Source organism: Stigmatopora argus, chromosome 21, assembly GCF_051989625.1.
Source record: "Stigmatopora argus isolate UIUO_Sarg chromosome 21, RoL_Sarg_1.0, whole genome shotgun sequence".
Taxonomy (NCBI): domain Eukaryota; kingdom Metazoa; phylum Chordata; class Actinopteri; order Syngnathiformes; family Syngnathidae; genus Stigmatopora; species Stigmatopora argus.
The window spans coordinates 5,206,829-5,227,584 of NC_135407.1; the positions used below are offsets into that span (position 1 = coordinate 5,206,829).

General features: G+C 44.6%; 6 protein-coding genes across 18 annotated transcripts in view; 3 read left to right on the forward strand and 3 right to left on the reverse strand.

Moving 5' to 3' along the window:
- Positions 1-11,263, reverse strand: part of zbtb22a (zinc finger and BTB domain containing 22a) — a 13,676-nt gene extending 2,413 nt beyond the window's left edge. The window contains exons 1-6 of one of the 9 annotated variants that reach the window (XR_013297812.1): positions 11,142-11,263; positions 10,433-10,518; positions 6,106-6,312; positions 5,378-6,041; positions 4,191-5,183; positions 2,766-2,931 (exon numbers count right to left, since the gene is read on the reverse strand). Coding sequence is in view for 1 of the 9 variants with exons in the window: in XM_077590490.1 (XP_077446616.1) it covers positions 4,201-5,183; positions 5,378-6,041; positions 6,106-6,312; positions 10,433-10,438 (1,860 nt within the window). In the remaining 8 variants the exon portion in view is untranslated. Of the gene's footprint in view, positions 1-2,481; positions 2,932-4,190; positions 5,184-5,377; positions 6,042-6,105; positions 6,320-6,973; positions 7,433-10,432; positions 10,702-10,799; positions 10,816-10,911; positions 11,088-11,141 lie in introns of those variants that run through there. The other 8 variants (XR_013297809.1, XR_013297816.1, XR_013297811.1 and 5 more) reach the window with 8 other exon arrangements.
- On the forward strand, positions 656-3,334 carry LOC144067031 (myelin basic protein-like). Of its 2 annotated transcripts, XM_077590498.1 has the most exons (6): positions 656-824; positions 1,311-1,403; positions 1,488-1,514; positions 1,941-2,024; positions 2,116-2,136; positions 2,638-3,334. In XM_077590498.1, exons 1-5 carry the CDS (start codon positions 738-740, stop codon positions 2,116-2,118), a joined length of 294 nt encoding a protein of 97 aa, XP_077446624.1. In that variant the 5' UTR covers positions 656-737; the 3' UTR covers positions 2,119-2,136; positions 2,638-3,334. The 2 variants fall into 2 exon arrangements, with proteins under 2 accessions (XP_077446624.1, XP_077446623.1); XM_077590497.1 differs by lacking the exon at positions 2,116-2,136.
- Positions 7,374-10,803, forward strand: LOC144067029 (sodium channel regulatory subunit beta-1-like). Its single transcript, XM_077590495.1, has 6 exons — positions 7,374-8,279; positions 8,354-8,520; positions 9,149-9,386; positions 9,469-9,610; positions 9,852-9,926; positions 9,989-10,803. Exons 1-5 carry the CDS (start codon positions 8,231-8,233, stop codon positions 9,919-9,921), a joined length of 666 nt encoding a protein of 221 aa, XP_077446621.1. The 5' UTR covers positions 7,374-8,230; the 3' UTR covers positions 9,922-9,926; positions 9,989-10,803.
- Positions 11,264-11,284: 21 nt separating the features above from the next.
- Positions 11,285-13,908, forward strand: LOC144067030 (sodium channel regulatory subunit beta-1-like). The gene is made up of 6 exons (XM_077590496.1): positions 11,285-12,138; positions 12,227-12,393; positions 12,459-12,696; positions 13,067-13,208; positions 13,295-13,369; positions 13,579-13,908. The coding sequence occupies exons 1-5, from the start codon at positions 12,090-12,092 to the stop codon at positions 13,362-13,364; spliced, it is 666 nt and encodes a 221-aa protein (XP_077446622.1). The 5' UTR covers positions 11,285-12,089; the 3' UTR covers positions 13,365-13,369; positions 13,579-13,908.
- Positions 13,909-13,911: 3 nt separating this feature from the next.
- naxe (NAD(P)HX epimerase) lies at positions 13,912-15,764 on the reverse strand. 2 transcript variants are annotated; one of them, XM_077590493.1, is made up of 7 exons: positions 15,603-15,764; positions 15,005-15,175; positions 14,824-14,932; positions 14,647-14,757; positions 14,469-14,579; positions 14,256-14,403; positions 13,912-14,174 (listed from the first exon to the last, which is right to left on the reverse strand). In XM_077590493.1, exons 2-7 carry the CDS (start codon positions 15,163-15,165, stop codon positions 13,975-13,977), a joined length of 840 nt encoding a protein of 279 aa, XP_077446619.1. In that variant the 5' UTR covers positions 15,166-15,175; positions 15,603-15,764; the 3' UTR covers positions 13,912-13,974. The 2 variants fall into 2 exon arrangements, with proteins under 2 accessions (XP_077446619.1, XP_077446620.1); XM_077590494.1 differs by having other exon boundaries at positions 15,005-15,236; positions 15,603-15,759.
- A 337-nt stretch (positions 15,765-16,101) lies between these two features.
- On the reverse strand, positions 16,102-20,694 carry LOC144067386 (lamin-A-like). Of its 3 annotated transcripts, none has more exons than XM_077591102.1 (14): positions 20,419-20,694; positions 20,091-20,285; positions 19,670-20,017; positions 18,797-18,953; positions 18,602-18,727; positions 18,371-18,541; positions 18,172-18,297; positions 17,864-18,084; positions 17,506-17,779; positions 17,315-17,422; positions 17,123-17,242; positions 16,991-17,047; positions 16,502-16,702; positions 16,102-16,422 (listed from the first exon to the last, which is right to left on the reverse strand). In XM_077591102.1, the coding sequence occupies exons 3-14, from the start codon at positions 20,005-20,007 to the stop codon at positions 16,387-16,389; spliced, it is 1,935 nt and encodes a 644-aa protein (XP_077447228.1). In that variant the 5' UTR covers positions 20,008-20,017; positions 20,091-20,285; positions 20,419-20,694; the 3' UTR covers positions 16,102-16,386. The 3 variants fall into 3 exon arrangements, with proteins under 3 accessions (XP_077447228.1, XP_077447229.1, XP_077447227.1); XM_077591103.1 differs by having other exon boundaries at positions 16,502-16,699; positions 20,382-20,694; XM_077591101.1 differs by having other exon boundaries at positions 20,382-20,694.
- Between the last annotated feature and the right edge of the window lie 62 nt (positions 20,695-20,756).

A 20,756-nucleotide genomic window follows, 5' to 3' on the forward strand; every position in this document is an offset into this window, starting at 1 on the left:
CCCGCCATCGTTTGCAGATATCTCTCTCTTTCATTGTCCCTTCCTCCTCCGACTTGGCCTTGCGTCGGCCCACTTTCTACATTCTCTCTTTCAGACACAAGCCCTCGTGTGTATGGCAAGTTGGGACGGGTGCAGTCGACCCCATTGCCCGTTGTCACGTTTGCTTTCTCCTCAGCCAAATATTGATCGCCTACTGTTTTTAAAGCTAATCATTTAGGATGTTTATTTTTTTTAAATATAGATTTTTTTCAAATCACAAAAGACTAGGAATTTGATCTTCTTTTGATTATTTGCTAACTTTTATTGATCGACATAAGATTGATAATTTTACACGCCAGTTGATAGAAAACAGAAGAATTCCCTAAATATGTCTGTCCAGTCATTCACGTTTTTAACCTTATCAGAAGTTGTCTGTTTTTAAATGTGACTATTGCAACCAGGAAATATTATTATGGTCTATGGATTTGCCCACGGCTCGTTTTCTGAGTCTTTTTGGCCAGACGTCTATTGGCGTCAATGGCAGCCAGTGAGCGATTAGGGCAGCGAGGGCCAGATGAACAATAGCCGCAACGGAGCGCAGGGCGACTGCCACGGCCAAAGAATGCTTGGACGGGCGCCAAGGATGGAACTGGCCCCCACCCATTCACGAATTGCAACCCCGTGGCTGGGCGCGACTCGACGGGGTTCGGGCAACACCTCGGCAGAGACTGACGAGTCGAGCAAGAAGGCAAACGCAAATGGCCACGGCGGGCACTTCCAAGAACGCGGGACTCATGGATTCTATCACCAAGATCTTTGGAGGGGAGACGAAGAAGAGGAGTAAGGTGGGGACCAGAAAAACTTAAATATTCTTTCATTCAAGGGAAACATTTCGCCTAAAATGGAATAAAATAGGACTACAATTTGGCAATTCAGTCAGTTTTTAATTTCCGCTCCTAAGAGGATTTCTACAATAGCTTTTGGGTAGTATTTGATTATTTAGTAGTATTGAGTAAATCAATGACATTTTCCTTTAACACCAATCCTAGTTAATCATGTTTCTCCAACTTTGATGGAGTATTTTAGTCAATCAATGAGTATTTAGTTCACTTTTAGGGAGCATTTTGCTCCATTACTAGAGTACTTGAGGGTGAATATCACTTGGTCTAAGAGTATATTGAAAAAAAATGACATTTAGATAGTATTTGAGTGCTTTTAGGGAATATTTTGTAGTTAAAAAAAATATGAGCAGGCTTAGGAGAGTTGAGAAAGTACTAGTAAAATAAACTATACAAAAGAAATGACTACTAGTCCTATTATCTTTTTCTCAGGGGTCGTTCCGGGGTCACCTGGCCACATCACCCCAGCAGTCCGCTCGCCGCCGGACCAAAGAAAACGCAGTGGTCCAATTCTTCCGCAACATCGTATGTTTGATTTATTAAACTAACGATCTGTTGATCTGGACAGATTTTTTATCATTTTGACCAATTAATTGACTTTTTTTCTAGGTTTCCTCACCTCGCCCCAAATCAAAGGTTAGTGAAATATTCATGGTAACACCGCCTTTTAACTACTGTTTTTTTCCAAGATTTACATTTAGGCCGCTAAATTGGCACGAAGATGCTTTTTAGCTCACGTGACTTGTTTCTTTTTCATGTGCAGTGGCGGGAATTCTTTGGCTTGGTATGTCGACGATGCAAAGCCATTATTTCTAGATTAATTTAGTGCATGCGTGCGTATTTGTTGTTTTTAAATGCATGCTTTTGATCGTACAATGTTGCTAACAACCAATCTTTTTTGGGAACTTTTGAGTGCTTCCCTATTTGAGATCTTTTCCACCAACTTTTAAGATTTTTTTTTAGGTTTCTCTTCCGGGACAACGGCACACGCTCGAAATTTTCGATTTTAGGGTACTGTAACCCATTTCGGGTGACGTCCTGTTTTTTTTAATATTTTGGTAGGTTTCGTCGCCACGCCCGGAGAGCACGAAGTCGCCGGTGAGACGACGCAAGGAACAGAGCACGCTGTCCAGACTTTTCAACCTGGTGAGCTAAACTCCATGCTGTCTCCAAAAAAAAAAAATGTTATTTTTGAGAGTGAAAAAGCTCACCCTTGTCCAATCTGTGTTTGCGCCAGTGACGCTTTCATCCAAAATCAGTGAGTAGCAGAAATCACGGGTTATTTTTCACTGTTAACTTTTTTTTTTTAATCTCTACATTCATCAGTCTAATGTTTTAAAGTCATTTTTTTCTCTCCATTTGGATGAATCCCACTAAATGTGATCGATTATCATAGCTAATGATCATGCCATGGTTTTTTTTTACTGGAAAGTCCCTGAAAAGTGAAAATAAAGTCTTCTAAATTAGATTTTCATTAATTAATCATTTTTAGTTATCTTTTAATGACTGTATTTAGAAATAAAACTACAGTAAAAATGCAGAGGGGGGGGGGGATTTTTTTAATTTATCTTAGATTTAAAAACAAACAAAAGGAATGAAGTAGGAAGAACATTTAAAAAATGATATACTTTCATTTTTGGGGCGAAAGAGAAAATATATTTTAAAACTTTTAACTGACTTTACAGGGTCTCTAAATCACCATCTCAAAAGAATTACTAATTTGAAGTTGGTGACCTATTTTGTGGCATCTGATTGGCAGGGAGAAAGCAAGACCCGCCCTCCGCCCAAACGCTGGAGCACCATCTTTTGAACGCGGCCTCCCAAGTGGCACCATGGCCCCCAAAACCCAACGTGTGTGTTAATTGACTAAAACTGGAGTTCACTCACTGGCTTCCGGATTGGACGCCCGTCCCCGTCGCCACCGCCGTCGTTGTCGTCGTTGCCGTCGCTCTCTCTAACATGCGCTGCAGTGGAAAAAGTTCCCTCTTGATGTTCACCTGGTGCTATGTATGTTCTCTCTGCTTATTTTTTGGTGTGTTTGTCTCACATGGTTCTATTAAACAAACAGGAAAGTACAATTACCATGACCACACTATTAATCATTTACGGTCACGTCTGAAGTGAGTGATTTAGTGAATGCGCCCTTTATCATTGCACTCTTGCGCACTAATGGCTATTTTGAAAGGTTACGTTTAACAGAGTTGGCGGAAAGAAGAAGACGGTCATTCGTAAGTGATTACCAAGTTTTAGGTGGAATTTGGAATGTGATGTGCACGTTGTTTGCTTCTACAGTATTGTCATTTCCACGTTTTTAGAAGTCTGGAGTCAAATTAATGTTATTATTTGATCCTATTTGTCAAATGTTGAATGTGGAGCCTAAGTGTAAGTAAAAAAAAACTTTGCTTTTCAGTTTTCCCATGTCAATTAATTCATTATTAAATGTTTACGAGTCTTAAGTGTCTTTCTGTTCTGTGTTGATGCCCTCTCTTTAACAGGTAATTTAGATGTTTTGTCATTTTCAAGAATCGCCCAAAAGTTTTACAAAAAAAAAAAAACAAACGGAAAATATTTTTAGTTGAGGAACCGAGAACGGGAAAATGTGAATCCTTTTTTTCATAGACGACCTAAATTTAGTAGCTCAACTAGCTAGTATGGAATGCTGTCATCCAACTTTATTTAGCAGTTGAAATGTCAACAAAACAGACCACTAATTAAATGCAAAGGCACAAGAAATGATCAAAATACAGAATAAAAGACAATAATTGGCTTTTTTTTAAAACACAACATTAGGCACAATCTAATGAAAAAGCCAAGTCAAAACTTTGCAAAGATAACAATCAGATAACATGTCTTTGCAACACAAGCGCTTATTGTGAGACAAAAGCATTCTCATTCATTATATTGTGAAAAATATGTTCTATTTGAATTTGACTCAACCTATTCTAGAAGTTCTACTGCAAATGGAAGGCAAACAATATGTGGTTTAATTTAGGTTTTGAATAAACAGTAGTAATAGTAACAACAGCGCTCGCCACAAAAGTACTTAAAAAGCATCAATGCCTACATTTTTAGAGCAGGAGTTGGGAACCTTTTTGACAGAGGCATAAACGACTCAGATTTTCAAATGTTAATCCTAAGAGGGCCATATTGACAATATAGAAGTAAACATACATGATAATGTGCGACATTAAATCACTGGCTGTACTTGACGCCGATGGACGTTCAAATCCATTTTCCCAGTCAAAATGGACTTGGACGTCTATCCACGTCAATGGCAGCCAGCAAATTCCATGAGCCTTACCCTAGACTTACCGGTTTAACACTATGGCCTCTCGCTAAAGTTTCCTCCGGCTTCCTCTTTGTAAACGTGAGCGCCGGCTTCTAAAGGTTGAGTCGGAAGGTCCTCAGTCATCCCCGCCACGCTTCCGAGCAAGCCGCTCACAGCGCTCACTCCGTCCTCCATTTCTCCCTGAAAGTCCACCTCTTCCACTTTCACTCGGCCGCCCACGGAGAGGAACGCGTCCACGCCGTCCAAGCGGTACGCGTGCGCGTCCTCCCGCGGGGCGGCGGAGGACGCCGACCTCTGGCACCTGGCTTGATGGCGGAGGAAGCTATCCCGCCAGATGATTAACTTGCCGCAGACGCCGCACTCGTGCGGCCGGAGGGCGCCGTGGGTTTTCAGGTGCTTGGTGAGGTGGTGCTTCATCTTGAAGGACTTGTTGCAAAAGGGGCAAGCGAAGGGGCGCAGGTTGAGGTGCTGCATTTTCACGTGACGGTCGCGCATGCTCTTCAGCGTGAAGGCCTTGCCGCAGTGGCACAAGTGGACTTTGCCCGCCGAGCTGGCGCCGCCCGCCGCGGCGTGGGAGGAGGAGGACGACGGCGTCGGGGGGGAACAGGGAGGAAGGGGGACGTGGCGGGCGGAAACGGCGAGGGGCGAGGCGTCGGGCGCCACGTCGGGGGACGGCCAGCCGCTCTGCGAGGTGGCGAAGTCGGGCGACGTCGGCAGCGGGGGCCTTTGGGGAACTTCTCCCATTTCGTCATACGTTTCCGCGTCGGGACAACGGAGCGCCGGTTCGGCTTTAGCGAGCACCTCCACTTGGTGCGCTCTGGACTCTGTCGCCGACCAGGCGCTCGCTTGCCACAGACCTCGGGTTAAAATGGCGGAAGGCTCTCCCAAAAGGCTTTCCGCTATGGGCCAGGGAGGGACGGCGGACGGCTGCGATTTGTCTCGGACGTCCGCCAGACTCAGCCTCGGCGCGGCTCGTCCAGAGTCTTCATTGGCCGATAAATCGGCCCGCGAGTCCCCTGAAAAATTGAACAACAGAGTCTACTTTAACTGCGGTTGATGGCGATAGACGTCTAATTCAAGCTTCACAATAGGACAATGAAGGTGCTACACTAGCACGTCATTGTTTTATTTTGTTTTTTGTCCATAATGGTAGCAAACTGGTTTTAAAAATGTGCTTCTGTGGTTTCGGATTGCGCCAAATGTACTATACCCGTTTGCGTAAAGCCTTCCTTCTTCCCCGCCGCCTCTTCTCCGACACCTTCGTCGGCTTCCAGCTCCCTCCTCTCCTTCTTCCGCAGAGTTTCACCACCCTCGCGGCCCAAGTTCTTCTCGTGCAGACACCTGGCCTTCTGCTTGAACGTCTCCCAACTGGGGCCAGCTTGAGCGAAATGTCCGCTTTTGCCGCGGCACGCGTCTTCGTAGCAGGCCTCGTCGCCCTCTGCGTACGAGAGGGAGTCGACTCGTGAGTCGGCCGACTGTTGCAATAAGGTGGGCCGCGAACTCCCCCATCTTGACAACTGCTGCGGGCGCCTCCAGGTCGCCAAGGGAGGGAGCGCGTCAGGTTTGACGTCCTTTCTCCTCCCCTCTCTGTCCAAGTACAAGCAGTCGGTGCTGCTCGGCGACTGCCGCCTGGCCTGAAGCGCGGAGGTGTCGGGTTGCGTCGCCTCCGCGGCGGGCCGGGGTCTCTTCAAAATCTCGGTACATTTGTCCACTATGTGCCACATCTGCAGGAAGCTCGCCACCGTCACGTAATTGACGATGTCGTCGTGAACGATGCTCAGCTGGCCCGTGTACGCCGAACTCAGCACGCTCTCAAAGGCCACCGGGTCCATGACGGATGGGAGGGAGACCATGGTCACGTTTTTCAGCAATACCTACAAAGGCCACATGACATAAATGAGCAAAATGTAAGACGACAGATCCTAGTTTCGAGTCTACCTGGTCGTGAAAGTACGGCGACGATGCGGCGAGCACGCAACGGTGGGCCTTGAAAACTTTTCCTTGCACGTGAATGGAGAGATCGCACAACCTGCCCTCCTCTCGTTGCCGATTCAGATTGTCCAGAACGGCCGCGCGCGCAGATGGGAAACACACCTGCACTGTCAAGGCAGGCGGAACGGAGCTCGGGTCCATGGTGACGTCTTCCTATTGGCTAAGACAAAAAAAGAGTTTGTGGTTGTTAATAAACAGTGTGTGAATGAGCAGCCGTATTTACACTGTCACTGAATGACAAGTACACCCACACGCTGTATGCACTCAAACTAGAGCCAGTAATGGAAAATAATAAAATGAGAAAATAGACACCCTATCATTTTTTCACACTAATTTCAGAACACAATTAGGTCTCCTGAACGTACGTGATTGTACAACCGTTCACAGCCCTTCCCATTTCAAATATAAGATGTGTACCGGCGTCACTGGCAGACAAGTAGATAAATTATGGCAAAACAATAAATCAGAGACATTAGTTTGTTCATTTGCTTCCTGAATTACAGTATTGTGAGTGGTAATGACAAGTTTACAGCTCAATTTTAGGGGAACTCTGGTTCGTCTCTTAGTGATAGGCAATGAAAATAAGTTTTTAAAAACATGCATACACAGTAAATAAACAAGTAGTGCAACTAGCAACAATAGCTAACTAATAGCACTTAAATGTTCGAAACTTGTACTTGTCACGGTTAAACGGCGTTGCTAATGAGCAAAAACCCCATTTGACGATTTATGGAAGTCGACATATTGCGACTTTCAATCAGGTCATTTTTAATTAGCTTCAAACAATATTTAGTTTGGACTAAATCCCACTTACCTGCGCGTAATTTTGCGCTTTTATTCGGAACACGTCACCTCTCCGGGCATGCCCAAAACACCCATTAGTCACAACGTGTGAAATGTTTGCTTTGTTGGTGTTGCGTCAAGAAACGAACGAAACACGATGCTAACAAAAATTAACAGCAGCTGTGTGTGTTTACGTCGCTGATTCGCTGATGCTAAGCGGCTAAGCTAAAGGGCACAAAATTATCCAATATTAACGCCGTTTAGAGTTAATTATCCAATTGACTGCCTTTTAATCTAATATCGTGTAATTGTCTCCAAAGTGATTAATTTATTTCACAACGAGCGTCCGAGAGACGCCATGTAACGCTTGGGTCTAACACAAGATGGCGCCTTTTGTCATCTGGTCCTGCGATGGATTTTAAAGGGCCAGTTCACCTTTAAATCCCAGCATTAGAATTGTCTAACGAGTCCTTGGGGGTCTTTTTTATGATCCTAAACGAATTAGACGTGCGAAGGACTACATCGGTGGTTACCGATTGAGCGAGATTCGTGGAGAATAAGAGAGTTTGGATTACAAGCAGCTGCTACCGCTGACTGTTGCGCGTCTGGATTTACCGCAGTACATCTGCAGTATCAACAGTGAGCAGCAGAGGAACTGCAGCAAGCACGGCGATCGCGCCAAGGACGTCCTGCATCTGTCGCGGCTTAAGCTTTCCGCTTCATCTGGCCGACCATGGATTTATTTGGGCTCGTGCAGGGTGACATGAAATGCCAGCGGCCCCGAGGATTTTCACTGACCGGCAAAGGCGTCTTAGATAGCTGAGGATCCTTGGTTATCCTCACGCTCTCATCGTGGGATCGGGACGACACGTTTGCCCTCTGGACGATAAGTAGGCGATCCCGTTCGGGTGACCATTTCTATTGCTGGGGGGAAACGGGAATGGTTTTGATGAGATTAGATAAATGATGTCCTGATGTCAAATGTCAGCCCAACAAGCTCAGGGAAAAGCTAATCCAATCTCAAGGTGAAACTTTGGAGGACACTGCGAGTCGTCGCATGAATTGGAATGTAACGCATGCTTTTTTGTAAACACCCTCGGACCTTTAGCAATAATTTTTTGCAATAAGCACCAGATCCGGTGGAAACTCTTGACTTGAGCCAAAGAAGTGGACTTCAGTTACGTTTTGCACATTGTATCACTGCTAGAGCTATTCCTAACTAGAATGCACTTTATCGGAACATTGGATTAATCGTTGAAGAAGAACTCACGCAATCTGAAACTGTGCCATGCCTGGGATGCAAATACTCGTCTTTTTAGTCTCCTGCGCATTGCTGGGTGAGTTTCTATCTTATTCGAAAAAGCCCAGAGCGAACGTTACCCCGCCATAATCTGCGCTTTCACGCCGACAGCGCACCGGGGCGACGGAGCGTGCGCGGAACCGGACTCGGACACCGAGGCGGTGGTGGGTCATGGCTTCAAACTGGGCTGCATCTCGTGCAAGAGGAGAAGCGAGGTCAAAGCCACCGCCACCGTGGAGTGGTACTTCAAGCCTAAAGGGGACGTGGATTTTGTGCAGGTGAGAGGATTTGCCGGAGGCCGTAAGATAGCGGGCGGCTTTGCCAGGGTGTCTAATCAATATCTGCGAAATGCGGCAGTGTTGACCTGATGCGGTCGTCTGTTAGCGCTGGGTGAAAAAAAAATGAAAATGCCATGAGTTCTGCGGATCATAGTTCTGGACACTAGGCCCGCCAAAATGATATGGAACTTTCTATAGATATTTTCGGCATAACGAGACCCGTTACTGCAATGTACATTTTGGCCAGCAGGTGGCGCCCAAAATGCAACAACTTGCTATATTGATGGGATTCCATGATATATTAATAGCACCAATCGGCCACAAGATGTCCCGATTTCCACTTCTCCGTGCCAACCGTACGTCATCTATGCAATACATTGAAAAAAACGCTAACCACATAATCCACTAGAACAAAGAACAACATTCTTTCAAATATCTATATTACTAAATTGATCCTCCATATTATGTTAATTTCTTACATTTGAGCAAAAAACGATGTACGCTACTATGCTACTGGCACTCCTGAACATTTTTACACCCAAATCTTCGTAAAAAAAAATCTTATCTAAACACAAACTACGCAAGGACCAACGTGGGAAAGAAATACAACTAACAACTTTGTCATCAGATCTACTCCTACAGCGAAATGGGCCCCACGATCGAAAACGAGCACTTTATGGATCGTCTGGACTGGAACGGGAGCAAGAGAAGCAACGACATCCAAGACGCGTCCATCTACATTCTCAACGTCACCTTAAACGACTCGGGCACGTACCGATGCTTTTTCAACCGCATCCTCGCCTACGACAGCTACGAGTACACCACTGTGGTCAGTAAGGTGGTCTACCTGACCGTGGTGGAAAAGGGTACGCCGTGCCATTCGCTAAAAACACAGTAGCGCTTGTTTCGTTGCCGTGTTTGCCGACGCGAAACTTTCTTTACTTGCAGCTACCCGAGGTACGGCGTCCATCGTGTCGGAAGTCATGATGTACGTGTCCATCATCGGCCTGCAGGTGTGGCTCCTCATCGAGATGATATATTGCTACCGGAAAATATCGGCGGCCGGCGAGGAAGCTTTAAGAGAAGCCGCGTAAGTATTTTTTTCCTAAGCTAATTTTTCCACAATACTCAATATCCTTCAATGCCTGAATTTACATTGAACTTCAACTCCAACCAGCCGTTTATCGATAAGCTTATCGCTAGTAAACGTCCGATACATTTCCACTGGGAGGTTGGTGGCGAATGAATGTGCGTTCATTCTCTCTATCTACGTATATATTTATATTCTAAACTGGTGTCACAAACCTGTCAAACCTCCATTTTCCCTGCAGGAATGCAGAATATTTAGCGATCGCCTCTGAAAGTAAAGACAACTGTGCAGGTGGGCAAGTAGGAGAATGACAAAGGTATGTTCAAAATTCATCTGAATAATAATGTCTTTTCTAAACACTTCCATCTTCCTTTTCAGACTACAACCCACCTTCCTGACAGCATGACAACAACTCGTGGAAGAAAACCACTCCACCATCATCTCAAATTTTTTGTTCAATCTTCCTCAATTCAGATCTAACATTTGGAGCACAAAGCGAGCTAGCAACACTGTGAAAATAGTTAGCCACGCACAGCAAAGCTACACTTTTATGACAACCCATTATGCAGTAATGAGCCATTATTTCAAATCGTACAAGTACTATGTAGACGTACTGTATAGTTATGAGCTAATATGCAATACAGTGGGAGCCTGTTTGAAAAGATAAAGCTGTGACAAACCATTCAGCAATTGAGACCCCAATTGACTATTTTGGGGGGTAATGAATGGAGCGCTAGTGACAATTAGACAAGTCATAAAAGAGGTGGATGGAAAGCTCCTACAAAGACCACAAGCACAGGACACTTAGGAATATTTTCTCACCTCCATTGTTTGCGGGTCAACATCATATTAGCATCACTGTGAGTTTGGATTCCAGCTAGCAGATCAGTGGACTGTCACCATCAAAACTGCAATGGAAAGAACATTCAGTTTTTCCACATTTACCCTGCAAAGTTCTTCAAAAAAACTGCAAGCCTCCTTCAAGGTCAGTCATAAACTAGTTCACCCTGTGAAAGATACGTAAGGTATTTTCCTATTTTGTAACCTATAGTCAATTATGTCACGCATACCAATCAAAATTGCAGCTAAAACATTTGTATATTAGGAGTGCACTTTATGTAAACCGCTAACTGTCAGCATGAGTCAAACCTTAAACAACTGGAGACTAATAAAAATTAGTGGCACTCACCGAATCTGAGCAGTTTTATTTGTCGAAGACAAAAAATGGAGGAACTAAGATTAGCAAAATACACCACAGCAATTACATGCTAATTGCTAAAATGGAAGCTAACTAGGCGCACCTGCTTACTTTACCTTGGTTTTCGACAGCTTGCTACTATTAAAAATGACTTTCGGGTCTAGGGCAAAATTTAAAAGTTCGGGTTATTGTAATTCTAAAAGTTTAATAGTTTTACTTCCAAAACTTGGTAAAAAAATCGCCTAATTCAAAACAACAAACACGACACAAGTACCCCGCCCAAATCAAACAGGCTCCTCTTAAAGGGCCAGTACACTATATTCTCTCACAGACCTGCTTTTCTAAAAGTATATTCCTCGCTTCGGTGCCAAATGTCCAAGCAAATAAACAAACGAACCATAAGTATGTTGTTTTAACAGAGCCACAAGAAAAGGCTTAGCGGGATAAACGGTGACAAGTGCGCAATTTCCGTTTTACCGCACTGCATCAATAGCATCCTGTGAACTGGGAGGCAGAGGTGCCGCCGTATGTGGCGCAGCAAAAACACTACACGGATCCAACGGGAAGCATCCTTTATTATTTTTCACCGCCGTTTATGGATTTATTGGCGTTTTGGCAGATAAATCTGCGAGGCGAGCGCGAACAAAGAGTTTTTTTATGCACCAGGATTTGTTAGATAGCGGAAAATCCACGTTTTCCTCAAAGGTACCATCGTGAGGGAAAGGACTACATTTTCATCCGACGAGGCCTCTAATTGACCACAGTAGGCGATTAAATTCACATCTAATATATTCAGAATCATTTTTTAGGGTGGAATTATTGTCGTTGTGGATTGATTGGAACAATTCATTCATTTGATTTTTAATTTGGCGAGGATACATATTATTGACTTGCATGCACGTTAGCATACAAAAAAAATCATAAACACGTTATTAAAATACTCCGTTTGTATATGTTACTCAACACCTTTAGACATTATTGCCGAGAAAGCAGCATTGAAACCTCTGGGGAAATATAATTGAATCTTGAGACACAGAGTCATCCTATGTCTAGGTGTTTTCAAAATAAAATCTAGAGCACTTTAATTATTCGTTTTTTAAAAGAAAAATCGTCTGCTATTTTCATTCAAGGGCTTGCATGAGTCAAAAGAAGTACAACAGTTGGGTTTTGGGTCATGCGTGTGTAATTATTAGCCTATAAAAGATCAAGTGGATTTAAAATTGTATGAAAAAAAGCTATTTTTGAGGCACCTGATTTCAAAATAAAACCCAAATCTGTGACATGCCAACAATTGGAGTACTACTCCTCCTCCTCTCCTGCGTGTTATTTGGTAAGTGCATCTTCCGACTCGTTTCTGTCCGGCCGTTAAAGAACATGAATGTGAACGGGACGGATGTGCCTCGTTGTTGCGCCAACAGCGCGCCCGTGTCATGGGGCGTGTGCCGAAGTGGACTCGGACACGGAAGCGGTGGCGGGCAAAGGATTCAAACTGGGCTGCATCTCCTGCAAAATGAGGAGCGAGGTCAAAGCCAGTGCCACCGTCGAATGGTACTTCAAGCCTAAAGGAGAAGAAGAGTTTGTGCAGGTGAGAAGAAATTCAAGAAGAACCCCCCAAAAAGAAAGTGTCCAATGTTGACTCTGTGTTTTTAGATTTACACCTACAGTGAAATGGGCCCCACGATCGAAAACGAGTACTTTATGGATCGTCTGGACTGGAACGGGAGCAAGAGAAGCAACGACATCCAAGACGCGTCCATCTACATTCTCAACGTCACCTTCAACGATACTGGCGTTTATCGTTGTTTCTTCACCCGTACTCTCTTGTACACCAACTACGAGAACACCACAATTATCAGGAAAGTGGTTCACCTCAACGTCGTGGCTAAAGGTAAGAAGACGTCCTGTTTCCGTCATAGATGTCTCATCCATTAGGACTGGGAGGGGCCAATTCAAAATTGGATTTAAAAAAAGGCCTTTTTTCCCTTTAAAAAAATCCATGGCATTCATTATTTTAATTTCAAGTATATAGTGTATTTATTTTAATTCTTTTTTTTTTTAATTCAAATTTGGGGGATTTTTTTTTAAATATATACTTTTATATTCTGTGACAAAGTACACCAAGTGGGAAATTATATGATGTTTCATAAAGCTAACACCAATTTCTATTACAAAATCAGCCAACAGTGTCTTATCAATTAAAATAGTAAGTAAATATAATGCCGAAATGACCATAAAATCCACCTTTTTTTCCACGGCAGCCACCCGAGGTACGGCGTCCATCGTGTCGGAAGTCATGATGTACGTGTCCATCATCGGCCTGCAGGTGTGGCTCCTCATCGAGATGATATATTGCTACCGCAAAATAGCGGCAGCCGGCGAGGAAGCCTTAAGAGAAGCTGCGTGAGTATTTTATTCGATTTTTTTTATTCTCAGCCAATTTTTCCCAAAAAACGCATCCTACTAAAATGTTTATTATCTCACTCCAGGAACGCGGAATATTTAGCGATAGCATCGGAAAGTAAAGACAACTGCGCTGACGTCCAGGTTGGAGAATAGCAAAGGTGTGTTCAAAGTAACCTAGCATTGCACCCATACTAGCATCATAGCTAAAAACGAGTCAACGTGAACATTTCTTCATTATTATTATTATTAGATGTATGCTAAAATGTGCTATCTGTATCGGGAGAAAAGAAAATAATGGTATTGGTGCAACAATTGTTAAAATATGTCTTATATGGTGACGTGAGTTGACAAGAACTTTTCTACACAGGCGTCCATTTTGGATCTAACTGCATGAAAACAAGTTGGGAAGAGGAACAGACTGCATCCTCATTTGCAATCCAGTATGCACTAATTAGCCTTATTGCATTTACAGTTAAATATTAGGTTGGCTTGTTTTTATTATTTGACTATTCATATGATATGCGTAACACTGCCTGTGAGAGGTTTTTTTTCGGGTTGTATACATGGAAGCTTTTTACTAACTAACGCCGACTTGGCAAAGAGCCTATATGGATGTTACTATATATAAAATGGAACGAGAACTAACTGTCTTGATTCAGTGACACATTAAATGTACAAATAAAAGGAGAAAATTTGAACATTGTGATGTTTCGTGTCTGTTTTGACAGTCATGTGAAGTCAGATTTATTTATTTTTGTTACCGTTACAATTTTAACACGCAGTCCGTTTCGGGATAGCGAGGCAGATTGAGCTGGTACTTCGCCTCCAAGGCGGGGGGCACAAAGCGGCCCCCCAGGAAGTGGTGACGTCCCTTGAAAAGCTTAGCAGAGCTTTTGGGAGCGGTGAGAGAGACCAGCGTGTCGGGCTGCAGGCCGTCCACGCTCCCTTTCTCCACGTCCCAACCTAAAAGAGAAAAAAATCAAAATCCACTTCAATTACCAATCAATCATCAACGGTGGCAACCCCAATTTTTTTAACAAGCACCTGAGGGTATGTCAATGCTCGCGATGGGGACGGTGGTCTTCTTCAGGACTTCGACGATGGCCCCAAAAGGCTCTCGTGCAGCCCCCTTAAAACTAAAACCGAAGATGGCGTCGATGACCAGGTTGAAAGCCTCGTCAATCACTTCCGCCTGGAAAAACAAAAGCCCGTCAAACCATCAACTTGACCGGAGCCAAAATGGCCGTCGTGGCTAACCTCGGGCATCTCTGTCAGAAAGGGGATCTTCATTTTCTGGCACTGGGTGGTCAGACCTTGAAACAGTGCTTTGTTGGGCCTTTTCGGATACAGGATAGATGGTTCGTAACCCTAACAAAACAAAACAAACATAAGAATCAGGGGGTACGTGAGCATAGAGTAGCTGTGGAACACTTACGAATAGTTTCAGATGCCTGGCGCAAACCAAACCGTCTCCTCCGTTGTTACCAGGTCCGCAAATCACCAGCACGGTGGGTTTGGGTTTGACCAAACAGCTCAGCGGATACGCCTTCACCGGAGAAAATCAATTCAATTCTGCTAGCGTAATCTACAAACGATCATCGCCCGAGTTTACCCTCGTGATAGCCGTGGCGCAACTGAGGCCGGCGAGCTCCATCAGTTGATCCACGCTGAATCCGTACTCGGTGAAAAGCTCTTCATCGATGCGCTGCGCTTCCTCCTGTCTAAAAAAAAAATAGCATATCGTAATGTGACATCGCCAGCGGTCAAGAATGACACAAATTTGTAAAACTCACCCGAGGTATTTGATAGTATGGGCCATAGTGGAAGCAGGTTTGCTAACGTACAAGTTGTTAGCTAAAGGAGACAGGGGGCATTTCCCCGTTTGGGCAAAGACGGCGGCGGCCCTCGAAGTCACCAGGAAGCCGATGCCAAAAAGGGTTCGCACGCTCAGCATTCAGATGCTCCTGGAATACGAAAATAGGAAATATGCTGCGTATAATGGAACATTTTTCTTCTTGATCTTTTCTGTAAGAAAAACGAAACGATTTAGTTTCGTTTTTAAATAAATTGTCAGAACAACTATCGTTTATATTCAGCCGATGTCATTTTTATACGTTATGTATATCTAAATGTTATACTTCTGACAATTTGACCTCAGCTGGATGATTTAACACGTCTACTTTAACCCGAATCTCTTTCCTTTTTTTAAATCGTACTTCTGCAGACACAAGAGGAGAAAAAGTGTAAATGTTAATAAAAAGCTATTTAGTAGCGAACTTATGTATAGTACATTTTAAAAGGTGGGCGGGGCAATTTATGTAAACGCTAACAGTTAGCATTAAAGTCCTTTAAAGCGATCCGGAGTTTATATTTTTTTTAAGTTATACTCACCAAATGTACGCTGTTTTCACGTTAGCATGCAATATTTTCAAAAATTGTATGAAAGTGGGGCAAGAACAAAGTTTCCCAAAAAATGACAGCTTGGTTTCGATGTTTTTAAGTCATCTGCAAGCAACGACTTACTTCCTTGTTGGGACCGGAATAAGAACGGTGTTTATATTTCAAAATAAAAGTGGCCCCTCGAAAGGAAGTACGTGTACTATCAAAATAATATAATTCTAGCAACATAAAGCTGAGGGCTAATAACAATATTTAGGATGCAAATACAGTGAAGATAAATGCATTTGATAGCATAAATACATTTTAAACTGAGATACACATCCTTTCTTGTGCAACTAGGGAAGAAAAAATATAGTAAGAATAATCATATTTAGCCTATTTAAACACATTGTTGTTTGCAGTAAGGTTCATAAATATTGGGACAGAAACATAAAGTTCACATTTGCCTTTAAACACAGTGCATTCAAAATAAAATGACAAAACTGCAGACTTCCTAAAAAGAATACTTTTATTTGTATAAAACAGATTGAAAAAGAAGGAGGGAGCAGACAAATAAATGCTAATAGATTTACTCATAAACAAATCCTACGATATGAATGGTACAAACACGTATCGTTTAAAAAATGATTATTTTCACCATTTATTTTAAAAGGTAACAAACGTTCAAGTTTTGTATGCTATTGCAGTTGTTAGTGGAAATTTCTAAAACATGCTAAATGATAAATGATATGGAGAAAATGATATAAAAGTGCCCAAAATATATCAAATTAAGGGCTCACATTATTGGACAGTTCTCAACTCGGGATCCACTCTGTAAAAAAAAAAAAAAAGAATGAAGGTTAGTTTAACGGGCTAGTTTTGCAATTTCTGTCAAGTTTTAGTTTTGTTACCTTGCGGGGTGTGCTGCCACTGAACACAAAAGAATGGGGCAACAAAGCCTCCGAAACGCCTCCACTGCGGAAGGAGCGGGACGCCGACGACACGGCGGTGCAGCTGTTGGGTTTGTCCGAGGGAAGGCCGCAAGAACCGCAGAGAACCGTGCGACTGCGCAAATTGTACTCGCCGTCCCCGCACGTGCTGTGAGCCACCTGCTACCATCAAAATAGTCGCCATGTCAATTCAAAATGCCGGTATTGTTCGACAGAAGGATGACTAATGATCACAATGGACTATTTTTAAAAATAAAAGAATGAAATCCCACAGTTTCCGACATCGATTTCAACATGTAAGCACGGTTTAAGCGACTAGCTCCATCTTGTGTTGAAGCTGAGAATTGCAAAAGAAATTAGGCTTAAGATTCTTGTGCTAGCCAGATTTAATGTTTTTTTTTCAGGCATGAACTTGGACACCTCTAGTTTACAATATGGCTATAATGTTACCATGTCATCATCATCATCTTCCAAAAGTGTGCGAGTCACTTTCCTCATGGCCATTTCCTGTGGAAAAAGTCCAATCAAAGATCAAACTTGGTGTTTGCCGGCCATTTTGAGAGTTAAAAAAACACGCCTCACTTCTCCGTTAGCGCTAATCAAGGTGGTCTGGAACTGGTCTCCGCTGCCCCAGTTGGGCTGAGCCTTCCACACCAGGTCGGAGGGAGGATTGTGGCTTCCTCCAGCACCAGCTGCCCAAATCTGGTCGAGGCGTGGACATCATCAATTCGCCGGGCCTGTGCCTACTCGCGGGCGGAAGACGTCGACGCTTACCGTGACCCTTTGACCGGCCTTCAGGGTGAACTTGGCGGGGAACTTGAACGCAACGGGCGCGGAAGAGCCCACCTGGCGCTTCACCTGCCAGTTGCCCAAATTCTGATCCTACCGTCAGCATTTGGCGAGGAAAAGCGTCAGTGGAAATTGTAGACAAAAATGGAGCGACGGACGGACGGACGCTGGCTGACCTCATCCGCTTTATTGCTGAGTCGGACGTATTTCCCCTCCTGATCCACTTCGTCCACGGTGACCCGTCCGCTAGCGGACGCCTGCTGAGTGACGCGCGTCCTGGCCACGGCGCCCCCGGCGAAGCTGGAAGCCTCGCTGTCCGTGTCGTTGGGACGCCTCCTCTTCAGGGGGGAAGCGCTCGCTCCGCAGGTGAAGGATCGGGCGTGAGTGGACGCGGCGGAGGAGCGACTCCCCGCTGCCCTGGTCGGCGGCGGGCTCGGAGAAAGACGCAGCCTGCGGCGGACGCACGCCAAGGCATCCCGGTGGGACGTCAGCCAGGAAAACTTTTTGGACGTGGGCGGGTGCGTCTATACCAACCTCTCCTCCTCGCCCTCCAGCAACTTCCTGTAAGCGCCGATCTCCATGTCCAGAGCCAGCTTGACGTCCATCAGCTCCTGGTACTCGTCCAGCTGCTGCTGCATGCGCTGTCGGATTTCGGCCATTTCTCGGTCCTTCTCTCCCAGAAGGCGGCGCATGGTGTCCCGCTCCCGGGACAGAGCTTCTTCCAGGTCCTTCACTTTGGCGTCACGGGCCGACAGCTGCAACCCAGACGGAGAGAGACTATGTGATGAATACTTCAAAAAATCACAAAAAAACTTTTAGAAAGCTCTTCTTTTTCTTTTGACCTGTTTCTGTAGCTGGCTCAACTGAGACGACACGGATTCCAGCCGGACACGCGTCTGCTGGATCTCCTCGTGCGCCGCGCCCACCAGATGGCTGCTTCGGTCCGCCGACTGCCGCGCGCCTTCCAACTAAAACCGACCAAAGTATACAAATGATAGAGTGGAAGATGACAAGTGGTAACTCCCCCGTCATCATGACTACCTTGGTGTTGTAGGTCTTCTCCATCTCGTCCTTGTAGATTTTGACTTGCAACTCCTGCTGGCTTCGCATCTCCATCAAAGCGTCGGCCAGCTTGCTTTCAAAGTCCTGTTGGTGTCCGTTGTCCAACTCCACCACGCGCGATTCGTGCCGCCGCTTAGACTCGCGCAGCTCCTGTTCAGCACGTCATCTCAACATCTCTCATATTAACCCTCATTTTTTCCTCCCACCAACCTCAGAATGCAGACTTTTTTGGAACTCCAGTTGCTCTTTCAGCGTCTGAATTCGATTCTCTCCGTCCACTCTCCTTAACATCTCATCCTGGAGTTGCTTCCTTGCATCGCCCAGGCTTGTTTCCAGCTAAAAAAAAACGCAAACAAAATCAGTTTTATCCAAGAACGCGTAGAATAGCATTTCTAATCTTTGAACCTTTGCAAGCTGTGTCTTGAGGTCTCGGTTTTCTGTTTCAAGGCTACGCTTTTCTCCGATGGCGGTGGACAAGGACGCGTCCTTGGAATTCAGCAAGGCCTCCAAATCTTTGAGTCTCTGCAGCGCTGCCGCCAAATCCGATTCTTTTTTGCTGTTCCTGAAATAAAAGACACAAAACGTGAGTTGAAATAAAAGACACAAAACGTGAGTTGAAATACAAAGCTATTCAAACGAAACCAACTGTCATTTTTTTCTCTGCCTTTAATGTCCTGGTCCTTTCTTTTTCCGTTTTAATAAGCAGTATGGAAACCCCATTATAATTTTCCTCTACGTAAAAAGTGCTATTTTAAGCACGGGTCTTCCACGAGAAGGAAAAAAAAATGGGGATATACTTTTTTTTGAGTTTCCATTCTGGCACATGACTGAAGAGCTACAATGTTTCCAGTCTTCTCCATCCAACCACAAACCACAGCTTTTGGCTGTTTAGCTGCTGTGTCGCCATGGCAATGGAATGACTTCTGCCAAACACACTGGAGCAATCAAGCCAATATTTATGGAAAAAAAAAAAACTAAACCAGCTTTTCAGTGCCACGTATGACAAGCCTATCATTACTGGGATGGGAGTGAAGGAACAAGTTAGTCATCGGGACGGACGTTAGTGGGATATTATGGGAATGGAAGCTGCAATTTGTCACGAGGAGGCCATGCTGGGGCGTGGCTGTGCTCAGGTCAGCAAAATGTGCGTTACCATTAGCATGAGCTATCAATTCCTCAAATGTGTTTGAAATGGGAGGGCGGTTATTAATGGGGAATCCCGCAAATGACCTTGCAAAGTGGTGGATTCCATTTGGGAGGCTATTTTTTTGGGCCTACCTGGCCTTCAGCTCCTTGAACTCCTCCCTCAGCTTCCCCACTTCAAGCTGCAGTCTGGCCCGCTCTTTGGCCACCGAATCCAAAGTCTTCCGAGCGTCGGCCAGTTCCGTCTCGTAGGCGGCCTTCAGGCCGGTCAGCTCGCGCGAGACCTCCGTCTCGGACTCGGTGATGCGTAGACGCAGCCCGGCGTTCTCCGATTCCAAGAAACGCACTTTGTCGATGTAGACGGCCAGACGGTCGTTGAGGTTGCATAGGTCTTCCTTCTCTTGGAGACGGGTGATGCGGTTGGGGGAAAGCGGGGTGTTGCCACCACGAGGTGTGTTTTTGGGGGTTGCCATCTTTCTCAAGCTTGTGGAAACAAAGATCATTGAGAAAAGTGATTTTGAAGAGAAAAAAAAAAGCAAATATGAAGACAACTTACCTTTCTTTTTGAAGAAGTGAGAAGTTCCTTGCTGATCACGACTACACTTCAGCCAATTGCTATGTGTATACTGTACGAGTAGAACCAAGTGCCCTTTGGAAAGAATGAAGTAGGAGGAGTGAAGAGGAGAGAGGTTGGCCTCCAAGTTTTGGCAGTCCCCGGAGATCCTTGTTCCTCTACGTCTGTCTTTATGCTCTGCGGTCAGAACAAATGAGTCACCCTCTGAAGTTTTTGCTTCCCATTGGAGTTCATTTATGTTGAATACTTTGTGATTCAGTATCCTCTCCTGACCTCTTTGAAATGATGCCGCAAAATGCAAACTGCCTACCGTTGGGATCCAAGGCAGAAATGTGTAAATGCGCCTTTTTTTTCGCAAGATGGTGGGGGAATTGGAACATAGTATATTAGTAAACCATATTACTATTAGTATACATACCATAGCATTAGAACTCCTACTATACGACTATGTCGTAAAATAAACAATATTATTATCATATATATAATGATAAAGCATCATCAAAGCTATATAGTACACTGGATATGGTTATTTGTAGGTCGTGGGTTTGAATCCCGGTCAGGATCACGCTCCAGTGCGGAAAAACTCGAGCGCTTTAAAGTCAACGGGAATGCGTCAGTCCCACCCCCAAGGCGTTCACAATGGCTGCT